This window comes from Strongylocentrotus purpuratus, unplaced genomic scaffold (genome assembly GCF_000002235.5).
Source record: "Strongylocentrotus purpuratus isolate Spur 01 unplaced genomic scaffold, Spur_5.0 spur5_scaffold_19, whole genome shotgun sequence".
NCBI classification, from domain to species: Eukaryota; Metazoa; Echinodermata; class Echinoidea; order Camarodonta; family Strongylocentrotidae; genus Strongylocentrotus; species Strongylocentrotus purpuratus.
The window spans coordinates 1,573,111-1,593,496 of record NW_022145604.1 but is presented as its reverse complement, the minus strand read 5'-3'; the positions used below and the strand labels follow the sequence as shown (position 1 = coordinate 1,593,496).

The window sequence follows — 20,386 nt, the reverse complement described above, 5'->3', positions numbered from 1 at the left end:
CATATATTTGGTAAATTTGTTTCTCTCATGGTCTGTGAGAGATATAGGGTAGTCCCATATACATCTTTCTGTGTATAGTGCTTGTAACTTTACGAAGAATGGGCCAAATTTCTTATCATTTTGATGATTCCAGAACCTTGCAGATGCTAGATGCTAGATGATCAACCTTTTCTGATCGATTCCACAACGTTTCTTTTACAATGCAATCGCATGACCATAACTGGTCTTTACCTTTAACCCCTTGACTACTGAATTGTCTGATCCCTACATGGATGACCCGGTTTCAGTAGGCAATGGGTTAATTAATATTTGTTACGGGGAAAATAAATAGTTATAGAGCTGCAATAATTATTTTGTATTATTTGTATCCAATAATATCGACTTTATAAATATACATAATAAATGCGATGTTTTAAGTTATTTCCCACATTTGATGTGTCTCTATGGGGTTACATATCCGTAGTTCTACTAGAGAGCCAGCCGTTGAACCACTCATGTGCATACATCGGTTGATTTTGGTGTTCCTAACCTGTCCATTTTGCTATAAGGGAAACAATTGAAGAAACAAAATTATGGTTGAAGTATTTCTCAGAATATAGTCCATAAACATGTAAATTTGGTTTATTAATCCCGATGAAAACATTATGGTGATGATTATGACGAATGGTATTATTTCTTTTATCGGTAAACTCAATCAATAAATCCTCTGTACTGTAGGAATGCAGATAATCTAGCCATAACATTAACTCTAACAATATATTGTCTGAGGACCTGCTTTTTATTTTGTTGCCTTAACACATTTTGGATGTTCGCCAGCTGTCGGGAGTTTTCGGACAGTAGTAATAATCTTAAAGCGCTATGTTTGGCGATATAGAAGGTCAACATTAGTCATGAGAAGGTAATATGATGGTTTAGTTCATTGGGGTGTTCGCTTAACATCAAATTGCTTACGCATGACAGTTCATGATTTCGCCAAAAATTTAGTCTTTTTCGGAATTTTGTTCCGAAATTATGTTTGAATGGCGAAATAGGGTTCAGGAGTCGTCAAGAAATTGTCTCTTGTAAATTAAGTACGGGCATTGTCGCATAAAATATACTCGTATTCTGTATAATCAGAATAATAGGTGGTGATTCTAAAATCACAGAGCAGTCATGTGTTATCCTTGTAGTACAGAGCAAACACCCCTGAGGAGTGTTTCACAAAGACTAAGCTCGACTTTAAGTAGGATTTAACTATGGCAGGCCGTTAATGCCACTGGTTGCTCTCATCATTGGTCTCTCAAGGGACGTCACAAATCTACAGAGTTAACATTTTTGATAGTTCATTGTTCAGGATTTTTGTTTTGGATTTGTGACCACGATTTGAACGTCCTTTGGGAGACCAATACCATGAATGGTTAGGGGAACTAGTGGCATAAACAGCCTACCATAGTTAAGTCCAACTTAAAGTCGATCTAAGCCTTTGTGAAACACTCCCCTGGACTACTTGTTTAATGATTACTTACCTTTACAACCCATTTTTGTCTTTCTGGTGGATCCCCCGTCGGGCTGCATGGGTTGAGGATGACATGTGTGCCGACAGAGTTGGCTTCTAAACACAGCTCATCGTTTCTAATCTCACCAGCCTTTGTCTCCTCGAAGTACTGGACGAAAAGGAAGATGTGCAACGAACCAGAATTATATATAAGCGGTGATCCCTATCAATGACAGAATCTTCTGAAATATGGCAATGATGACTAGCATTAACCATGAAATGAGGATTTCAAATCAAATTAAAGCACTTCTTTGTTCAGAATAACCATCCTTGCTGATACCACAATCACATCGCTGACATAATGTGTGTATGCCGTTTTTTTCCTTTGATTTTGGCAAAGGTTTTTCCATTGCTGCCAACCTTTGCTAACCTCTCGTTAACCGGTGTCAATCGTGTCATTATAAATGATTCTTGATTCAACGTTTATAACGTGTTCTTGAATTTCAGCTGCAAGGCACCATGTCTTCATTGAGTTCTGAGTTAATTGCATATACACAGAGATTATAATACTGAGTTCGTAAAAAGTGTGGATTTAATTAAAGCTTTAATTTGTAAAGAAACATATTTAAAAGAAATGTCATAACCTTTTTACTCTAAATAAATTAACATGATTAAACTTTAGAATGTTTAAACCCCAGTCTGGTACGAATGAGTTGTGACATTTGTATACATGTTGGTGTGGTTGTTGTATAACTAGACTACGATGTCGATGGCCAGGAGTATGGATGTGAAACACAGCATGAAGTGAGATGAGTGAGAATAGGATTCGCATGAATTATATACAATAGTACGAGAAGAATAATAAAAGTTTAACGATTATTTATACATAAAAACACATGAAAAGAAGACAATAACGATACCTCATTTCCACCAAGGTTATGGCAATGCCAACCGATAAGATTCTTGCCAGCTTGTCCGTTCTGATCATTGGAATCTATGCACAGCTTCGAACCTTTATTCTGAAACTGGCAAATGCAAAGAGGGACAAGAGAACATAAGCTTTAAAGTGTGATAATGTTTGAATGATAAACTCCTGAACTAAAACTGCAATGCAGTTACACAATTGTTGCACAGTTTGGGATAAGTCAGATAGAAGATAGCCTCATGCATAACAATTCCTTTTGGAAAATAACTTGTTCGATTTATAAATGTTACTTTTCGGGTATTTTATCAATAATTTTATTCTTGCTGTTTTGCTGGGTCATGGTTATTACTGACATATACGATTCATATGGAAATTACTATGCACAGCTATGAACTTAATAAAGTTGATAATAGTTGTCATCTCGAATCGAGGAATGAGGTTTGTCGACTACCATATACATGTACTACTGCTACAACTACTACTACTACTACTACTACTACTACTAATATTACTATATTAACTGCTACTACAACAACTACTGCTACTACTACTCAAGGGCGGCTATTCTTTTTTATGACTGGGACGAAATGCGAGATTTTCTACAATATTCACTTGTACATTTTGAAGGATATTATGCGAGGGAGCGTAGCGACCGAGTGAGAAGATGTTTCCATTTGTATTAGTCTTAAAGTTGTGCTATTGGGCCCTATAGAGCATACAAGTTTGTTACGGTCTTAAGTATTTGCTGTACATTTTTTGTTGCTGCACTTGTCCACCCGGGATCACCGCCCCTGCTGCTACTACTACTACTACTACTACTACTACTACTTATAGTTGTGTTTTGAATGTCTATTTAGTGTTTACAAAATAACCGAAACTTACATTAATAGTTTGGCGAAGAACCGAACTTGATGAAGGAACGTATAGTTCAGGGTACACGTTTGCTAGGTACCAGTTGAAGTCGTAACAATTCAAAGACTCTCGAAGTTTCTTCCTCTTAGATACATCTCCAAAGTCACGATTCTTCAGCATGGGAAGTCTATCGTAAAAATGGTACTTGTGTTCGTCCGTCCATACCTAATGCGAGATATCAAAGATAATCTAGTAATCCCATAAAAAAACAAGTCGGGCTATGGTAAAGGTGAACAATTACATGTACTTGTGAACTTTCTCGATCTTTAATTTTTTTCGATTTTTTTAAAATGCCAACTGACACAGTAAAGAAATGTTCCATGAAAATAACGGCTCTACAGATGCCCACATTCGAAATAGGACGAGAAAGAGCCACTTGTGTGGAATAAAAAATGATAATTTTCACTTCTAAAAATTATAATGATAATAGTAAAAATTAAAGAAATGATACTTCTACTACTACTACTACTACTACTACTACTTCTAACATTAATGCTAATGTTATATCCTATTCTATACTAATTTTACCTCTAATTTGAACATTATTCATCTAGACCGCCTTTATCTACATTTGCCACACTCGACCCAGGTGAGGTAAATGGGTACCTGGTTAGGATTATTCCTTGAAATGCACTGCGCGCTGAATACGGCTGCCGGAGCTAAAGCTATAGGGTAATAATTTCCAAAGCTCCTTGGAAGCGTATAGAGACGTTATAATTATGATGTGATATGCGCTATACAAGAACCGAATATTATTATTATAGTTTTATGTTCTATCGTATCACTGGGATTTTTTGTTTCCTACTGCTGCTGCTGCTGATACTTCTACTACAACTATACTACTAATTATGTTACTGCTTATTCCACTGCCCCTGAGATGTAAAATCCGCCAAATGTATACACGTTCATGATGTGCCATCTATAGTTTAATTTTTTAAATATTGTTCAGGGGCGGATCTAGCTTTTCGCCAAAGGGGTGTTTGACCCAGTGGCGGATCCAGCATTTTCCAAAAATCGCGCCGTTTTACTGTTTTACTTTTTTTCCTTCTTTTTGTCTTGTTTTTTCTTCTTTCCCCTTTTTTTTTTTCTCCTTGGCCGCCCAAGAGGGGGGGGGGGGGGGTGTTTAAACCGCCGAACCCCCCCCCCCCCCATGATCCGCCCCTGTTGTTATACTGTAGGTGAGGAAAACACGACTTAACTCACCTCGACCACCCTCATGGCGTTATGTTCTACTATATCTAATGGATTCTGGCCTAAGAAGGAATATGGTGACGTATCTCGGTACACGTGACCAACACGTGAACATGGTATTATCTCGATCGATCCACCGCACATCCAGATCTGAAAGAATGCAACGAAAATATCGTTAGTTAGAGGGAAGATTCACCACTTTTAAATTGAGGAAAATTTGGTGACCATTCTTTAAATTTTATTTTAAATCAATTTAAAAGAATATTACAGGAGGAATTTCACCTAAAGTGAGTAGCTTTTCAAGAACCCAATTATAACAAATAAGACTGGAAATAGTTAACAAGTTTGGGCCAAACATTGTAATACAGTCCCATATACTGATGTCCGTGTGCAGTGCTTGTGACTCTCAGAAAGAAAGAGTCAATTTATTCCAAAAACCTCTCATTATACCAAAATTGATATGATCACAGAAGGTTAGGTGACCTGCATGAAGACGAGCAATCAACCTATTCGAAACATCGAGCTTCCATCTCTCTTAGCCTGGTTCAACAGTCCTTCTCAGGACTCCTCTCATGAAAGAATGCATCTCTTGAGTTCCGTCCCTCTATCGATACCATGCAATATCCAGTACTCTCCCATAGGACGAAGCCGAAATAATACTCCTCTCTCACTATCTATCCTACCCACTTTCATTTCAAGTTCAGGCTTTCATTCTTTGTACAAATCGTCCTACCTTGAGAGACGTTTCTAGGTTCTCTCCTCCCCATACCTCCATACCTAGGTCAAACCCTCCAAGCTCCAAGAAGAATGAACGATCCATTGTGAGAAGTCCTCCCGGCATAGCAGGTGATCTAATATTACAAAGGGAGATAAAGAAAGATAGAGAGAGAGAGAGAGAGAGAGAGGGGGGGGGGGAGGGGAGAAAGAGACAGAGGAAATGAGATAGATAAGGGATGGAAAGGGGGAGAGGTAAGGGGAAAAGATAGAAATATAGTACGAGAGAGAGAGAGTTTGTGTACGTGTGTGTGCGTGTGTGTGTGCGTGTGTGTGTGTGTGTGGGGGGGGGGGGTTGGAGATATAAATTGAAATATAATATATAAAACACCATAATTTGAAGGCGTCAATCATATTTTTATCTCACGAAATTTGAGCCAATAATAATTGCATCAAGTTGAAATAAACGCTCATGCTCCTTTGGTAAGACATTAAAGATAAAGGTGAGTTCTGGTTTAAAAAAAAATGAAACCTCATAGAATCAAACAAAAATTACATTAAATGTTCAAGATTACAAATAAATGTCATTTGCCAAACAATTTTGGTAGAAAATGTATACTGGCTGAGTAATGAGCATAGAAAGATTGGGAAATCAAGGTTAGTAGCCCGACACCATTTGTGTATAGTCAGGTGGCTTAGTAAAATTATCGTTACATGCCGGATAAAAGCACCATTTTTGGTACAGGGCTCCCTTAGGACCTACTAAACGATATTAGACTAGGAGCCCCCGACAAAAATTTAAATTTAAGGGTGTGGGGGCGGGGCGTCTTTTGGAGCCCCCAAATAATGTTATAACCTCGAGTTGTTGTTGTACAAATGCCATTTTTGGTACAGTGCTTCCTTAGGACCTAGTTAAGGATGGTAGGGTAGGAGCCCCCGGCATACACATTCATATATGGGTGATTGGGGGCCCATGGCCTCTGTACAACAACATGTCAATGTTATAATTACAAATTATTTGTGGATTACGAGGCAACGCCCCTGTCACACACCCTTATATGATATTCTTCCCGGGGCTCCTACCGTAATATCGTTTAGTAGGTCCCAAGGAAGCCCTGAAAAAAAAAAAAGGCATTTGTACAACAACAAATCAATGTTATAAAATTGTTTGGGGCTCCAAAAAGACGCCTCCGCCACCCACACCCTCAAATTAATTTTTTGCCGGGGGCTCTAGCATAATATCGTTAAGTAAATACTAAGGAATCCCTGTACCAAAAATGGTGCTTTTATCCGACAAGTAACGATAATCAGTAAATTTGACGCTAGGCCACCTGACTAGTAGTCCCATATACATCTTTATCTTTAATATTCATTTGCCCGTCTTTAAAGTATTATTTGATATACAAAGTCATAAGTTGGTTCAAATTGTTTTTGTATTTGAATTTTTTTTTGGAATAAAATAACCCTCTCTTACTTAATTGGAGCAACTTTGGATGGCCTTTTATCGTAGTTTGGTATGGGCTTCCATCTGTATTCGAATCGCCAGTTGAATCCTCCTCGCTGTAAGGGCTCGGGTACGACATTGTAGTTGAACGTATCTTTGTTGATCTCATCGACCACGGGCATGACCACGATGGTTCTATCTGAGGCCAGACGAGCGAGGAGAGGCTCCAACCAGCCTATCATAACCTGAAAATAAAAGGAGTGAATGACTGTCTGACTTGAAGCAAATTACTCTGACTACGCTGGTTCCGTATTATATGCCGTAGGGGGCATTCTGACTTCATGACATACACTGCACAAAATGGATAAACCAACAATGTCATTTAGGGCATTACAAGATATAAAGCAATAGTCATTGGTCGTCTCAATATTACTTTCTTTGAATTATGGAACTTTATGACAGATTGTAAAGGTGTAGTGGTCGAGTGGATATGTCACCGGACTTAGGATCACAGGGTCCAAGGTTCGAGTATTTTATTTGTTTGGAGAATTTAGTTTACAGATAACCAATTTCCAAGTTTAGAAACTTGATTTTAAATCTTGTATATTTATAAAAAAAGGCATACTTAATTAAGATTTATATTTTAATGAATTTTCAGAATAACTCGTCCACCAAAGTGCATTTTTGATCTTAGTTATTTTAGTCATATCATGTTTTATTGAAAGCAGATCAAATTTTACCTCTACATGAGAATCTAGGAATGTGAACGTTTCGCCCTCTGACGCATCGACCCCCATCATGCGAGCTTTAATTAGGCCGAGTCTTTTCTCAGCTCTCACCATGCGTATCCTAACCGAATGGATTTGGGAGATGTAGTCCTCAATGGGCTCTTGGAGATGCTCTAAAACAAATCATATAAAATAGCGTTATATTACTACTGTCAAAGCACTGACGACAGAGAGCGCACATTTAACATAGCTTACTGAGAGAGATAGTTGTAACACGCGCATACTCAAACACAAAGTTTCATTACGGAGTTCCCAATAGTCATGTAAAACTTCCATTGCATAACTATTTCTCTCGACTAGCTATGAACTCGTTAGGTAACAGTACATATATTTCCATAATAAAAACAAGTCTTTTCAAAGTGAAAGATCACCACTATTGGTAGATTATTTTAAATATTGTATAAATCAAATGCTGATGATACAACCTAGCGATGTGAGATCTCTTGAAATTATCTAGTATCAAACATTTCAAAGAAGATTTTACGGTCAGTGAAATGATATTTTCCTCTTCTACTTCCCCTACCACTCCCCTTCTTCAGGCACCATGCCTTCTAAATCTCACAAGTGCGACTCGTCTTTGCATTTCATTCTCAGTCTTTCCTAGCAGATATTACATCGCTTTAACGCCTACTGTGAATAAAATTAATTATGATAAACGATGTGAGTTGATCCACGAAAATGCACAGTTCGTGCAACGATTATCCGCAATGATTACCTTGTTTCAACGACAACAACATCAGCAACAAAAAGTACAAAAAGGAGCGGGAAAGGGAATAATTGAAATTGGTTGGAGATGACATTGATGGATGAAATTCAGCCATGATGTCGTATCTTTTCGCTCCTTCCATTCATCTGGGAAGCCGTGATGTGAATCACGTTGGATACCAACTTGCTATACGAGCTCAAACTGGGGAAACAGCTCAGTTAGATTATCCATGTATACAATTACGGTATAGGCCTAGATTAGAGGATGCACTGGTCTTGTATTATTTTATCATAGGCCTATGCTTCTCCATGCTCATTATGATTTTCTTAATCATAATGATAAAGAAAATGATAAAGAAAATCCATATGGGATAATAAGGAAATTGAGGAACATCATTACATTTTCTTACTGCGCTCTAAACGGAAGATTTGAAGTCGCTGGAATGATTGTCTATTTTTTTTTTTATAGAGAATTGATTTATTCAAATACCATCTGAGACTGGCAACCTACATGTTTCTCCAAAAGTTTGTCTGTTTAATCAAAAACCACCTTTACAGACATTCGGTGCAATAATTACATTTCAATCTTGTTTGTAATTCTTTCTTTGATATTCAAAGGTAATGCATGTTTATCACAACTACCCTCGAAGTGAACCAGGCATATCAATAAACGCCCCCAAAAGCGAGCTTTTTGTCTTTAAGAAATTACCATAGAAATCTCAGTTGGGATTTCATCATGGTAATGTGACCTTTACCTGGCACGATATCAATTTTGCTGGATTGATGGATATTACTATCCAGGAATATCCATCATGTAATGTATGAGGCGTGTATATCAATTTAACAGTAGAAATCAATAGGAATAGATAACATTTTTGGGAACGATGTAGTGGGTGTGGATAAGAGGATCAATAAGATCAGGGGGTGTTTCACAACGATAATAGGTTGAACTTATCTCTATAAAGTTGGACTTATCAATTATGAAAAGTCGTTAGCACCTTTGAAAATATTTTGTGAATTTTATTTTAAAAGGCATAAAATGTTAACACAAATCATTCATATTTTCTACTATCAAGGAGATTTCATGTTCTTGAAGTGGAATTTATGAAAATTCGAAAATACTTGAATTTTGCTTTTGAATATATTTCATTTTAAGGCTACAAATGGCTCTCCATAATTTTGAAGGTTGACTTAGGATCTTTGTGAAACGCCCCCCCCCCCGCCCCCAGGTCGTATAGATAATTGGGCCTAAATAAATATTTTGTTGGAAATTCTGATTATTACTCTCCTGTCAGTTCTGGCTTAATATTTTCTCTAGGCAAAACATGCGATTTTCAAAAGTACATGTAGATTGGATTTCATGAAATCAAATCAAACTAGACCAGTTCTTAGATACAATATGCGCATGCGAAGGTAAAGGTCACTTGTACAAAATTTTAAAACCCACTGAGACTAAAATACTGGATACATGCTCACGAAAGTTATGTAATCATTTTTCATGCATGCACCTGTGATACATTCTATTGAACACAGGAGGAAGTGATCTATTCAAGAGGGCAAACGAAGAATCACATTCATGACTTTAGCTGTGCTTATCCCAAAAGTCACAAAGTGGGATTTATCTATGTTTAAAAGATCTGTGGATATTTGGGGTCATCTGAACCATGTACTAACTACGAACTGGTTTATCAAAGCCGTTTCGTACGAACCCATTGTGCTTGCGTCATCAAGAAGAATGATTTCCTTGATCAACCGTAGAGGGCTCCTGTCAATGATGCTGTTGAGTGTTCTGAGGAGTGTGGACCATGCCTCGTTGTGGAAGCAGATAATGATGGACGTAGAGGGCAGGTCGTGTGGGTAGCTGATATTCTTACACCTGATGTAATAACGTGAACACACACAAAACAGTCAATTATAATGACATCAACATTCTGACTGTTTCCTTTTGAGAGTCGAAGGGCGTTAATTCACATCATTTAACCCGTTGACTACTGAATTCTCTAATTCCTATTATGCTTAATACAGGGACAGTGGGGCAATACATAGATAACGCACTTCGGACTTTATAAGTGTAACAGGAAGGCGTACACTATTTTCTTCTGTAATCCTACAAAAAGGCCCTCCTTGCTATTTACAACATCTTGGATAAACTGACGTCAGAAACTTTTTTTAAAATTCAGTTTAAAACATATTTAACCAAAAGTAATATTGTAATGCACTAATTCACGAAAGAAGGGTCGGAATTATTTCGACCTGGACTGCAGAGTACGACGGTTACCTCCTTTGAATAAGTAATATATTCTTACTCCTCATAACGGCCGTCTATCAATGTCCTATGAAGTGATATCTTACTGCTGACCAGCTCGTTGAAGGAATGTTTCTTGTATCTAGTCTCTTCCACTCTCTTCCCTTCAACCGAGAGGGCAAGCTTCACTCCCGAACCTCTGTCACCTAATTTCTTCACATCAGCATTCGGTTTGTTATCAAACGTTGGGGGTGGAGTTGTTTTACGATGTTTGTCAGCATCATTTGTTTCATCATTGACATGTTCATCACCTGCATAGTATGATTTCAAACTGATGGTGACGATGATGATGACGATGACGATTACGATGACGATGACCGTTAAGATAATAGTAACGATTGTTATCATTCTATCATCATTCTAATTAACAGTAATGGTAACAATAATGAAAAGAAAATATTACGAGATGCGATTATGCAGAAAGCAGGTGCGTCGTCTAAAAGAAGACCAGTACAATATTAAGGTATCCATGTATTCAATTTTTCTCGTTTTAAAACAGTCTTTTCTACATGATCGGAAGGCAGACTAATTTGTTTACACCAACGTTGTACGACGAGGCTGATTAAGCTATATGTCTGGCGTTATAACGAGCGGAACGTGAAGCTCATTAAGAATGAATTCATTGCATGATTGCATTAATCGACGTTTATCTTATATGTTATGCTCTTGATATTTGACACGTGGTAACAAATGAATGAATGATCATGTACAGGCAGGGCCATCTGTTTTTACAAACAATGCCTTTTGGAATTGCATTACCGCAAAGACTTCAGAAAACATAGCTGAATTATTCAGCATATTTTATATAAAGATGACAATTTTCTGTTTTAATTTACTTTTAGTAAATTTAAACAGAAAATTGTCATCTATAAATAAAAATATATATAAATTTATATTTTTATAAATTGATACTTTCAACCAACAGACATTTTGATGGTGCATCATGGGTTTACCGATGTATTTGAAAAAAATGTATTGAATGAAATGGGTGGTAAACAAAATAATCATCACATTCGTTTTCCTGTAACTTGTTTACCTCTAAATATGATGAGGATTGTCGCTGGTCTTTTTCCACAATTTAAAAGAGGGACTGCATGATTTCACCTGGGGAACATTTATATAAAAACATACACATTCCTTTTCCGTGTCTCAGTAAGAGAGAGAGAGAGAGAGAGAGGGGGAGGGAGAGAGAGAGGGGGTGTGAGAGAGGGGGGGGGGGGTGCCCCCTGAATCCGATCAACTCACCTACTACCCCATTTCGCATGTTTTCCATCATCTCCTCTGCAGGTATTCTGAACTTCGACGCCTCATCATTATCCACGGTATCGGAAGGCTTACGACGACCGTCATCGTCATGGAAGTCAGCGACCTTACCGTGCGGACGCAGAAGTTTTTTACGATGTCGGATCTTTTCTTCGTTATTCTTAACCTCGAAATTGTTGTCGTCCATCGATGTGTATCTAAAGTTGCGATCGTTGACATGAAAAGAGATAATCAATAGTATTGACATGATCTGACATGTAACAGGTTAAACTCGATAAGACAAATATCTACGGCGTTGCAATACATTCATTGGAACGAATTTATACGGAAAAAGGCGTTAAAAAGAAAGATTTGTCATGTCACCATTTCCCTGAATAATTAACACTGGTTGCCATTAGCTATGTACATGTAGCTATGAAATCAACAATTACACATCTACCAGCCAGCCGGTGAATAAGGAGCTCTATTTTTTTCCTTCCAAATTCGTGAGAAAATATTTAGCGCCGAATCAACACCAACCCCCCCCCCCCCCCCCCCCCCCCCCCCTCTTGCGCCAGGGGAAGAGGCTCGTCTTTTTTTAAAAATCTTAACAAAGGTTTAATATAACTGTTTTTTGGCCTGGGAGGGTCCCGGGACCCCCAGTCCCCCTGTATCAGCCACTGACTTCTTCTGCCACTACCACCCCCACTGTACGTCCATCACCAACACCCCACCACAACTTCTACTACTACTACTACTACTACTACTACTACTACTACTACTACTACTACTATTACTACTACTACTAATACTACCACCACTACTACTACAAGCCTCCTCATGCTCCTCGTCGAATTACTTACACGAGATGGTCGAGTGTTTCTCTTTTGTTGCCGACTGTTGCATGGTGGCTCTCATCATGGTTTAAGTGGTATACAACAAATAAGATATTGGCAACAAGACAGGCCCCTGCAGAAGCCACTAGGAAGTAGACGCCGCAGTTTCTCTTTAAATGTTTGCTTCTCATCTTGGTCTTTTTTTCGCCCAACTCCTCGTCTTCTATTCTGACTTGCTAGTATCTGTTACAGTCAATTTGGCGTGAAAGACCAAACAGTTGGTGGAAATAGCAGTCACTTAGACATTGTCATGTTAATGTCACTTGACGAAAACGTTCACCCGATAAGAAAGACAAATTGTAAGCATCTCTTTCTCGTCCGCGTTTCCCAGTTCTGATTAGCTAGTAACTGGTATAAAGCCAGTTAATATGAAAGTGGGAAAAGTTGATAGTTTGGTTGATGCTGCTTGGATTTATTTTGCTATTGTTTTAATTAACTAACGGAACGTAGACATGGTAGACGAAGCTTATCAAAGCTAATTAAATCCCATTAACACCAACTCTAAATAGCAATATGGATCATGTAGATAGACTAGGTCAGCTCCTTTTGTTGTTCAGCTTCCTAGATTCCAACTGTAGCTAGTATCATGAAGTATAAAGGCTGAGTAAAGAGTTAAGACTGGTTAAACGAATTGTATGTTTCAAGTCAGATTAATTTCAGTAAGACGATGTAACAGAGTATAGTCCATTTTCACACAATTTCCTTCGTTTATCCTGTCTATCCGGTGACTGGTTAGGCTTAAGCTGAGGTGACGTAGAATGTCGGTGATCGGGTGTAGCTAACATTTAAATGTCTTTACTCGGGTGATTCTCAGACGAAGATATACCACGAAATACCGTATAACGAGTAAAGGTATCACCCTCTTCTTGGCTGCCTTCCGTCCTATATCCTTGTTAGCTAGACACTGGTTCAGCCAAACTGAAAGCGGATGTTGCTTGCTGCTAACGTCTCCTCGCCTATCGCTGTAATTTAAAGAAGAACAGGCAAGAAATTGTAAATTTGTGCATGAAGTTCTTTGTAAGGGTATGTTTTCGTTGTTTTTGAGACAATATGATCAATAAACGTGAAATGTCGTCAGGTTTTTTTTCCTTTACGGGAGGGAACAGAAAACACGTTTACAAGCTGATATCACAAGACATTAACCAGTAAGCCTACGCTCCTTTCGGGTGGAACAAGGTGTCTGCAGTGAAATGGGAAAGAGAAGACAGTGAGGGAATACAAAGATTTGAGTGAGAGAGGGGGAGAGAGAAAGAGAGAGAGAGAGAGAAAGAGAGATAGAGATAGGGACACAGAGAGAGAGAGAGACAGAGAGAGGAAGAGAGAGAGAGAGATAGAGAGAGGAAGAGAGAGAGAGAGGGGAGAGAGGGAGGGGAGGGGAGAGGGAGAGAGAGGAAGAGAGAGAGAGAGAGAGAGAGAGAGAGAGAGCGAGGGGGGCAGGGGGTGGGGAGGGGGGGGGGATACAGTCCGTTATACAAGATCGAAATGGTACGTGTAGCCGACGTACTACGCACGAGTGTGAAACTCTCTGGTAAACCTCCATACTCCAGACAGCTGTGGAGTTTCACAGCTGTTATATTTCCACCATGAGTAAACTAGCAGTACTCCTATTTTACTGCTCGACTAGACTGGGGAATTAGACTAGTGAATTTTATATAAGATTTAGTCACCAAATAAGGTATGTTACGAAATGAGGTTACAACGTGAATATGACTGGTGGACAAACTTTAAGCCATTAGCACCCACCGCATCATGACTCATGAGTGGCACAATTTGGATTACACACAAGAATAGGTTTTAAAAATCTTTACAAAAAAACAACGTGGGGGTATCTATGTACCCGACCTAGCTCTGAGCAGTGATATTCCTTTCTCAGGTGATATTTTTTCTTCTGAAATCGAAGTATAAAGTGATCTTGAAATTTACCAAAACTGCCTAATAATTATTTTGTGGGGTAGACTATAATCTTTATCATCGGGAATTTGTTTTCTCCCAGCTAGCAGTCCTTTTCATTGATATCATTCTAAAAATGAAAATAAATCATGCTCATAGATTCTCCCCTAGCTCCCCCTTACTCTTACCATAATTTAACTGTTTGTTTAACAGCTGCATACACTTTGAGTAGCTTTATACCTAATCCTAGTTAAAGTTCATAGTTTCACAATAAAAAAGGTTGTTCTACCTCTTCAACGACCTAATCCTAGTGCATTTATATACCGCCCGCGCATGGTATTACTATTCCCACTTATTTATTTATCCTATTCTCTTATATTATTCCACTGTGTAAAGACGATTTATATCCGTGTTTCCATATGAATATGTCATTTGCTACTCTGTATTATCTATTTGTGTATATTATTCTATATTTTATATTGTTCGTGTGCTTTATGTATTAAATGCCAACAACTGAATTTCCAAATGGACCAATAAAATTTATCTGAATCTGAATCTGAAACTGCACTTTAGTGTGCGTCAAATAAAAGTCTCGATCTCAGTCTTTTCGAACCACTAGAATCACATCACAATCACTAATGACTTTAACTTCATTCTTATACGTCACCATCCTAAATGTCACCACCCCTGTTCGCAATTCCGATGATTTTTATAGACACGGCCTCATTATAATCTCATCATTATGGGCACATGTTCTAACCACAGCAAACGACACAACCGAATGAGCCTGGTTTTCTCATGACCATTCTGTTAAAGGTAATACAAAGGTTTGGTAATATTTCAACAGGATTGGATTATGAAATTTAAAATTTGCATTGCCATTGGGAAACCTAGTGTTAAAATAAGCAACTTTGAAAAAATTGGGTTCTAAAACGCTAAGGATTTTGAGATATTCAAATATTAAATTTGTCGGTGCTCCCGATAAATTTCAAATAGCGCCTACGGCCATACAATGGTAGCTGCGACCATGAAAATCTCGGAACCTGCAGTTCTGATATATAATTTCCATACGGGAATACAAATCGGTCGATTGTTGTCAAGAAACACTGTTTTGAAGCTAAGGTAATTCAAATCTTTAAAGGGAGCTATACAACATAAAGAGTTTATTATTCACAATTTCATCACTGTAGACTCGATTTCGTCCTCGACAATGATCACTGAATATTGTATGATCGCATATGCTTCAAATATGTTCATCTGAACCAAGTTCATGACCCCATACCGAAACTTTGTATTACCTTTATTAAGGGTAGATCTCTGCGCTACGCTAACCTAAACATACCCACTATCCATCCCTAGCATACTTTATTTGAGGTTGATTTCAGGCTATGATCTTGCACTCCCTGAAAGTCTTTTCTTGACCACTTTCATTATGCTCATTGCATTGCTCGTTGCATAAGGTGATATTGACCACACTTTTTCCAATTCTGTACGATGAAGAAAATGAGTAATATACGCAAATAATTCAAAGCCATGTTCAGTTTATTTATTGGGCATTTATTTATGTTGGAAATACCACTTACATGCATTATGCTCCAAGGAGCACGGTAGTCGCTGACGCACTGCTACGTCAGGCATATGATGCTTTGTGTGCCATGGACATTGCAATAGCCCCTTTATGTGTTGAGTGGACTGTCACTACCTCAAGCTGTATTTTCTAACGGATACCTCCCCAAGTAGTCATTTCTGAGATAATTACATCTGTGCGTCATCAATTAACACATCGCATAGATTGAGTTTAATTTCTTATTTTGGGGCCCATTTCCAGTGCATTGAATAACTTATAATCCTTGTTTTTAAATCTAGTGTGAAGGCTATGAATCATGGTCTTAGAACAAGTGTGTAGCGCAGATGTTGATGTTTTCCAGGTAAAAAGGTGTGATTCCCGTAGATGTGATATTTTTCATGCTGTGATAAACGCGGCATGGGAGCTGCATAGGGGCTCGCTTATACATGTATAAAGAGGTGGAGAAATAGAGTTAGGCATGAGAGAATAACGAGAAAGGGGGAGAGGGAGAAAGAGAAACAAAGGGGGAAGAGAGAGTGGGAGAGAGAGAGAGAGAGAGAGGCAGAGAAGGGGGAGGGAGAGAGATGGGGGTGGGGGAGGGGGCATGGGAAAGTATAGAAGGTAGACGGATTCAATTTACTTAATAATGGAATTTTATTCTCCATTTACATACCACTTTTAAACAAAGAGGAAGATATGATTTAAAACAAACTGAGGGTAATTACACTTTTTTTTTAAAGGTAGTTCCCTCCCCCCCCCCCCCCAATCACAATACCTATCAACACATCAACCTTAGTATCCTAACAAAGATTTCTTCCGCTCAAATTGTTAATGTTCCCTAGAAACATCCGGTATTCTATTACAAATAAAACTAAAAGTTAAGAGTGGAAACAAAAATCGAACAATGTTATTTTTCTAAACCCCATTGTGGGATTCTTCTATATTTCCCCGACTTTTTGTGATATGTTATGACCTAAACTTCGTTGCTATTGTAGCCATTATACCCCCCCCCCCCCAAAAAAAAAAAAAAAAAAAAAAAAAAAAAAAAATCTTTTTCTCTCGCATGAGGAGAGAATGAACAGAAGAGTGTTAAAGGGTGGAGGTGGCAGAAAGCAATGATTCGATAATGCCAATATCTGAACTATTTCGTTTTAAATGTAATTAATGGGAAACACGGATATTAACGACATGCTCAATAGAATAATGCCACGTTTTAAATGAACCCTTATTCAAGGAGGCCATATATGGGCAGGTCTCACAGGACGCAGAAGGTGTAAGTGTTGCGTGTTGTACAATGTAGATATCATACATAAGCTTGAGTTCTGGCTGGTAATGAAAGAAAATAAAGTCTCACCGAATCTAACAAAACTTACACTGAATGTTCAAGATTATACAATTTAATGACATGTGCCAAACGATTTTGGTAGAAAATGTATAGGCGCTGAGAAATGAGCATAGAAAGATAAGGAAATCAAGAAAAAAATAAAATAGGCCCGACACCTGTTGCTTTTTTTTTTAAATATAGTACAAGCTTAGTTCAAGTTCAGTTTATTTCAACATGTGGTTAAAACAAAATTATGCTTAAGCCCTATGTGCAAATGAGAGTTTTGGTTTTTATTTAAGATGATTTACAGAAAGTTTTTGTGAGGTGGCTTTTATTTAACTGGTTCAAACATTCAATCTACTGCAGGATAATCAATACAGAATGAATTATAGCCATAATATCTCTCGACATTCGATGGCCATGCCAGAGCTCAAGATTGGCTTTAATGATTTAAAACAAAAGGCACAAGAGCTGCCCATGTTTTAAACGTGTTGTAAATAAAATCAACCCTGAGTCTGCATACAGGCATATATGAAATACACCATACCTGATATTTTTATTAGGTTGGATCAGCAAACAATAACAACTTTTGTTATAGTTCTTTGTTCTCTTTTAAATGTGTACCATTAAATCGGTGAGGTCGCTTCCATTATTCAAGAGAAAATTATAAAATGATTTTTCCATGAAATCCCGATGTAATATCACCAGCTGCCAAGATCATCATTAACGATAATTGAAGCCAATTTATACAGTTTCATGCTTAAGAACATAGTGATAGATCTAGGCACTACACAGAAAACACTAATTTAGTTTCGGTGGAAATCGAAAGAAATATATATATGCATTTTATTACATTACCTGGGTAACAGAGACCGTTGTGTATAAACGTGATGACCTAAACAGACGATGATAAGAGATCTCTAATGTATAGAGTTCTGATGATCAGGGTGAAAGTCCACTTCGAAAGCAATGATCACTACTAATTCCCTGACACACCAGTAATTAAAAACGAGAACATATGGCATCCAAAGTATCCAGTTACTATTTAAATGGCTAGCATCGAGAGAGTGAGACAGCGCACTGCTGCACTATTATATTACCAGCAGTGGTATGAAGCCAAAATTGTTCGTGGAAATCTGGTCTGCTAATGATCTACAGGTTAATAATAATTCTCTTGGCATATCATACAGTGAAGAGTAGCGCGCTCTCTCTCCCTGCCTGTCTCTCTTGCTCTCTCTCTCCCTCTCTCTCTCTCTCTCTCTCTCTCTCTCTCTCTCTCTCTCTCTCTCACACTTGCTCTCTCTCTCTCTCTCTTTCTCTCTCGCTCTCTCTCTCTTAATCTCCCTCTCCCCTCTCTTCCTTTGATTATCTATGTCTGCCTCTATGCATGTGTGTGTTCGTGTGTGTGGGTGTGTGTGTGTGTGTGTGTGTGTGAGAGAGAGAGAGAGGTAGAGAGTGTGTGTGTGTTTCTCCCCTTCTCTCTCCCCTCTCTCTCTAACGCTCTCACTTCCATCCATCCATCATTCCCTCTCTCCCTCCCCCTCCACCCCTCTACACCTCTCCTCCCCTCCTCACCTCCTCCCCTCCCCTCCTCCTCCCCCTTCCCCCTCCCCTCCTCCTCACCTCTCCCGCCCCGTGGATAAACATGAACATGACAACAATAGACAACGTGTACGGTTAACACGTTTGTGGTTATAACAGCATCGATCTTCTTCATAAATAGTGAGCTCATCGTTCTGGCGCTCAACAATTTTGTTGTTGAATATTTAATCAGCGGTAAACAGGTGTTTGTGCCAATTTACTCGTTAAAGCCTTGTCCGTGGGTTAGAACTTCATGCCTGACAAATCTGTCTACAGTTTATCATATACAGTTTAATAACGTTACAGGTAAATCGACTGTACAATTAAGATTTGCCATAAAATGAAGTCTATGGCGTACGTAGGGTATGATTGGGAAAGGGGGTGTACGTTACAGGGCTTTTACCAAAAAAAATACATGAATACACATGTAATGCTGCTAAATGAATTAGGTTTTGTCGGTTGGATGGTAGAGGAGAAAGAAGAAGACAAAACAAACTCATTAATAGGTAATTCTCATAGCATGTTGTAGTGAAAATAAAATGTTCATGTAGATGATTTCTTATAATCCCACCGTAGTAATGAAATATATCACATTGGCAGTTTCTAACATCAAAATAGAATCATTGTGACTCTCCCGAGGCAGTGAACACTCGTATATGATTTTTTTTTCTTCTTTCATGCCATTATACATGTACACTGTACGTTGGAAGGAGACCCAGCCATAACTAATCACTAATTTCTATTTTGTTTTACAAAATGCCTTTTTTGAATGTGAATATAGACTGAATATTTATGTGAATTGACTTGTTTTTGTATTAGTTTTCTATTTTCCTGTTACACCCTTGTTAGGATACCTCACTGGTTTGACATCACTCACGTCACTGGCAACTGTTGTGTCTCAGCACATGATGCCATTAGCACGATGACAAATCCAGTTATGTTACTCACATACCAGAAGAGAATATGACGAGAGAACATTGGATGGGAGAAGGGGGAGGAGGGGGAGGTGGGGTGAAGGAATCTGAGAATTGGCTACAGAGTTGTTTTTACAGAACATGATATCCTTAACATGAGAGTCTATGGAAAGAGAAACATGGAGAGGAAGACAGTTTGGGAGGGGGAGAGAGAGAGAGAGAGAGAAAGATAGAGAGAGAGAGAGAGAGAGAGAGAGAGAGAGGGGGGAGAGAGAAAGAGAGAGTTTATTTTATAATATATATTTTATAATATATCTCCCTCTATTAACGGGCAACGGTTGTATATTATACAACCGTTGCCCGTTAATAGAGGGAGAGAGAAAAAAAATACTGCGTGTGAATTAATCGTTGTTTAACCTTTGTACTTCCTCCTTCTGAATTATTCGTTGATGCTATTTAGCTATTTTTAATATCAGTGATGATTTGTACAGGAACATCAAAGAATTAACATTAA

The 20,386-nt window shown here is 38.3% G+C and overlaps 1 protein-coding gene across 1 annotated transcript; it reads right to left on the bottom strand.

Annotated features, from left to right (window-relative positions):
• Positions 1 to 282: 282 nt before the first annotated feature.
• LOC115918775 (polypeptide N-acetylgalactosaminyltransferase 13-like) lies at positions 283 to 12,842 on the bottom strand. The gene is made up of 12 exons (XM_030990002.1): positions 12,564 to 12,842; positions 11,704 to 11,918; positions 10,460 to 10,709; positions 9,863 to 10,029; positions 7,401 to 7,561; positions 6,691 to 6,905; positions 5,236 to 5,353; positions 4,515 to 4,652; positions 3,282 to 3,476; positions 2,395 to 2,499; positions 1,506 to 1,643; positions 283 to 541 (listed from the first exon to the last, which is right to left on the bottom strand). The coding sequence occupies exons 1-12, from the start codon at positions 12,725 to 12,727 to the stop codon at positions 413 to 415; spliced, it is 1,995 nt and encodes a 664-aa protein (XP_030845862.1). The 5' UTR covers positions 12,728 to 12,842; the 3' UTR covers positions 283 to 412.
• Positions 12,843 to 20,386: the final 7,544 nt, after the last annotated feature.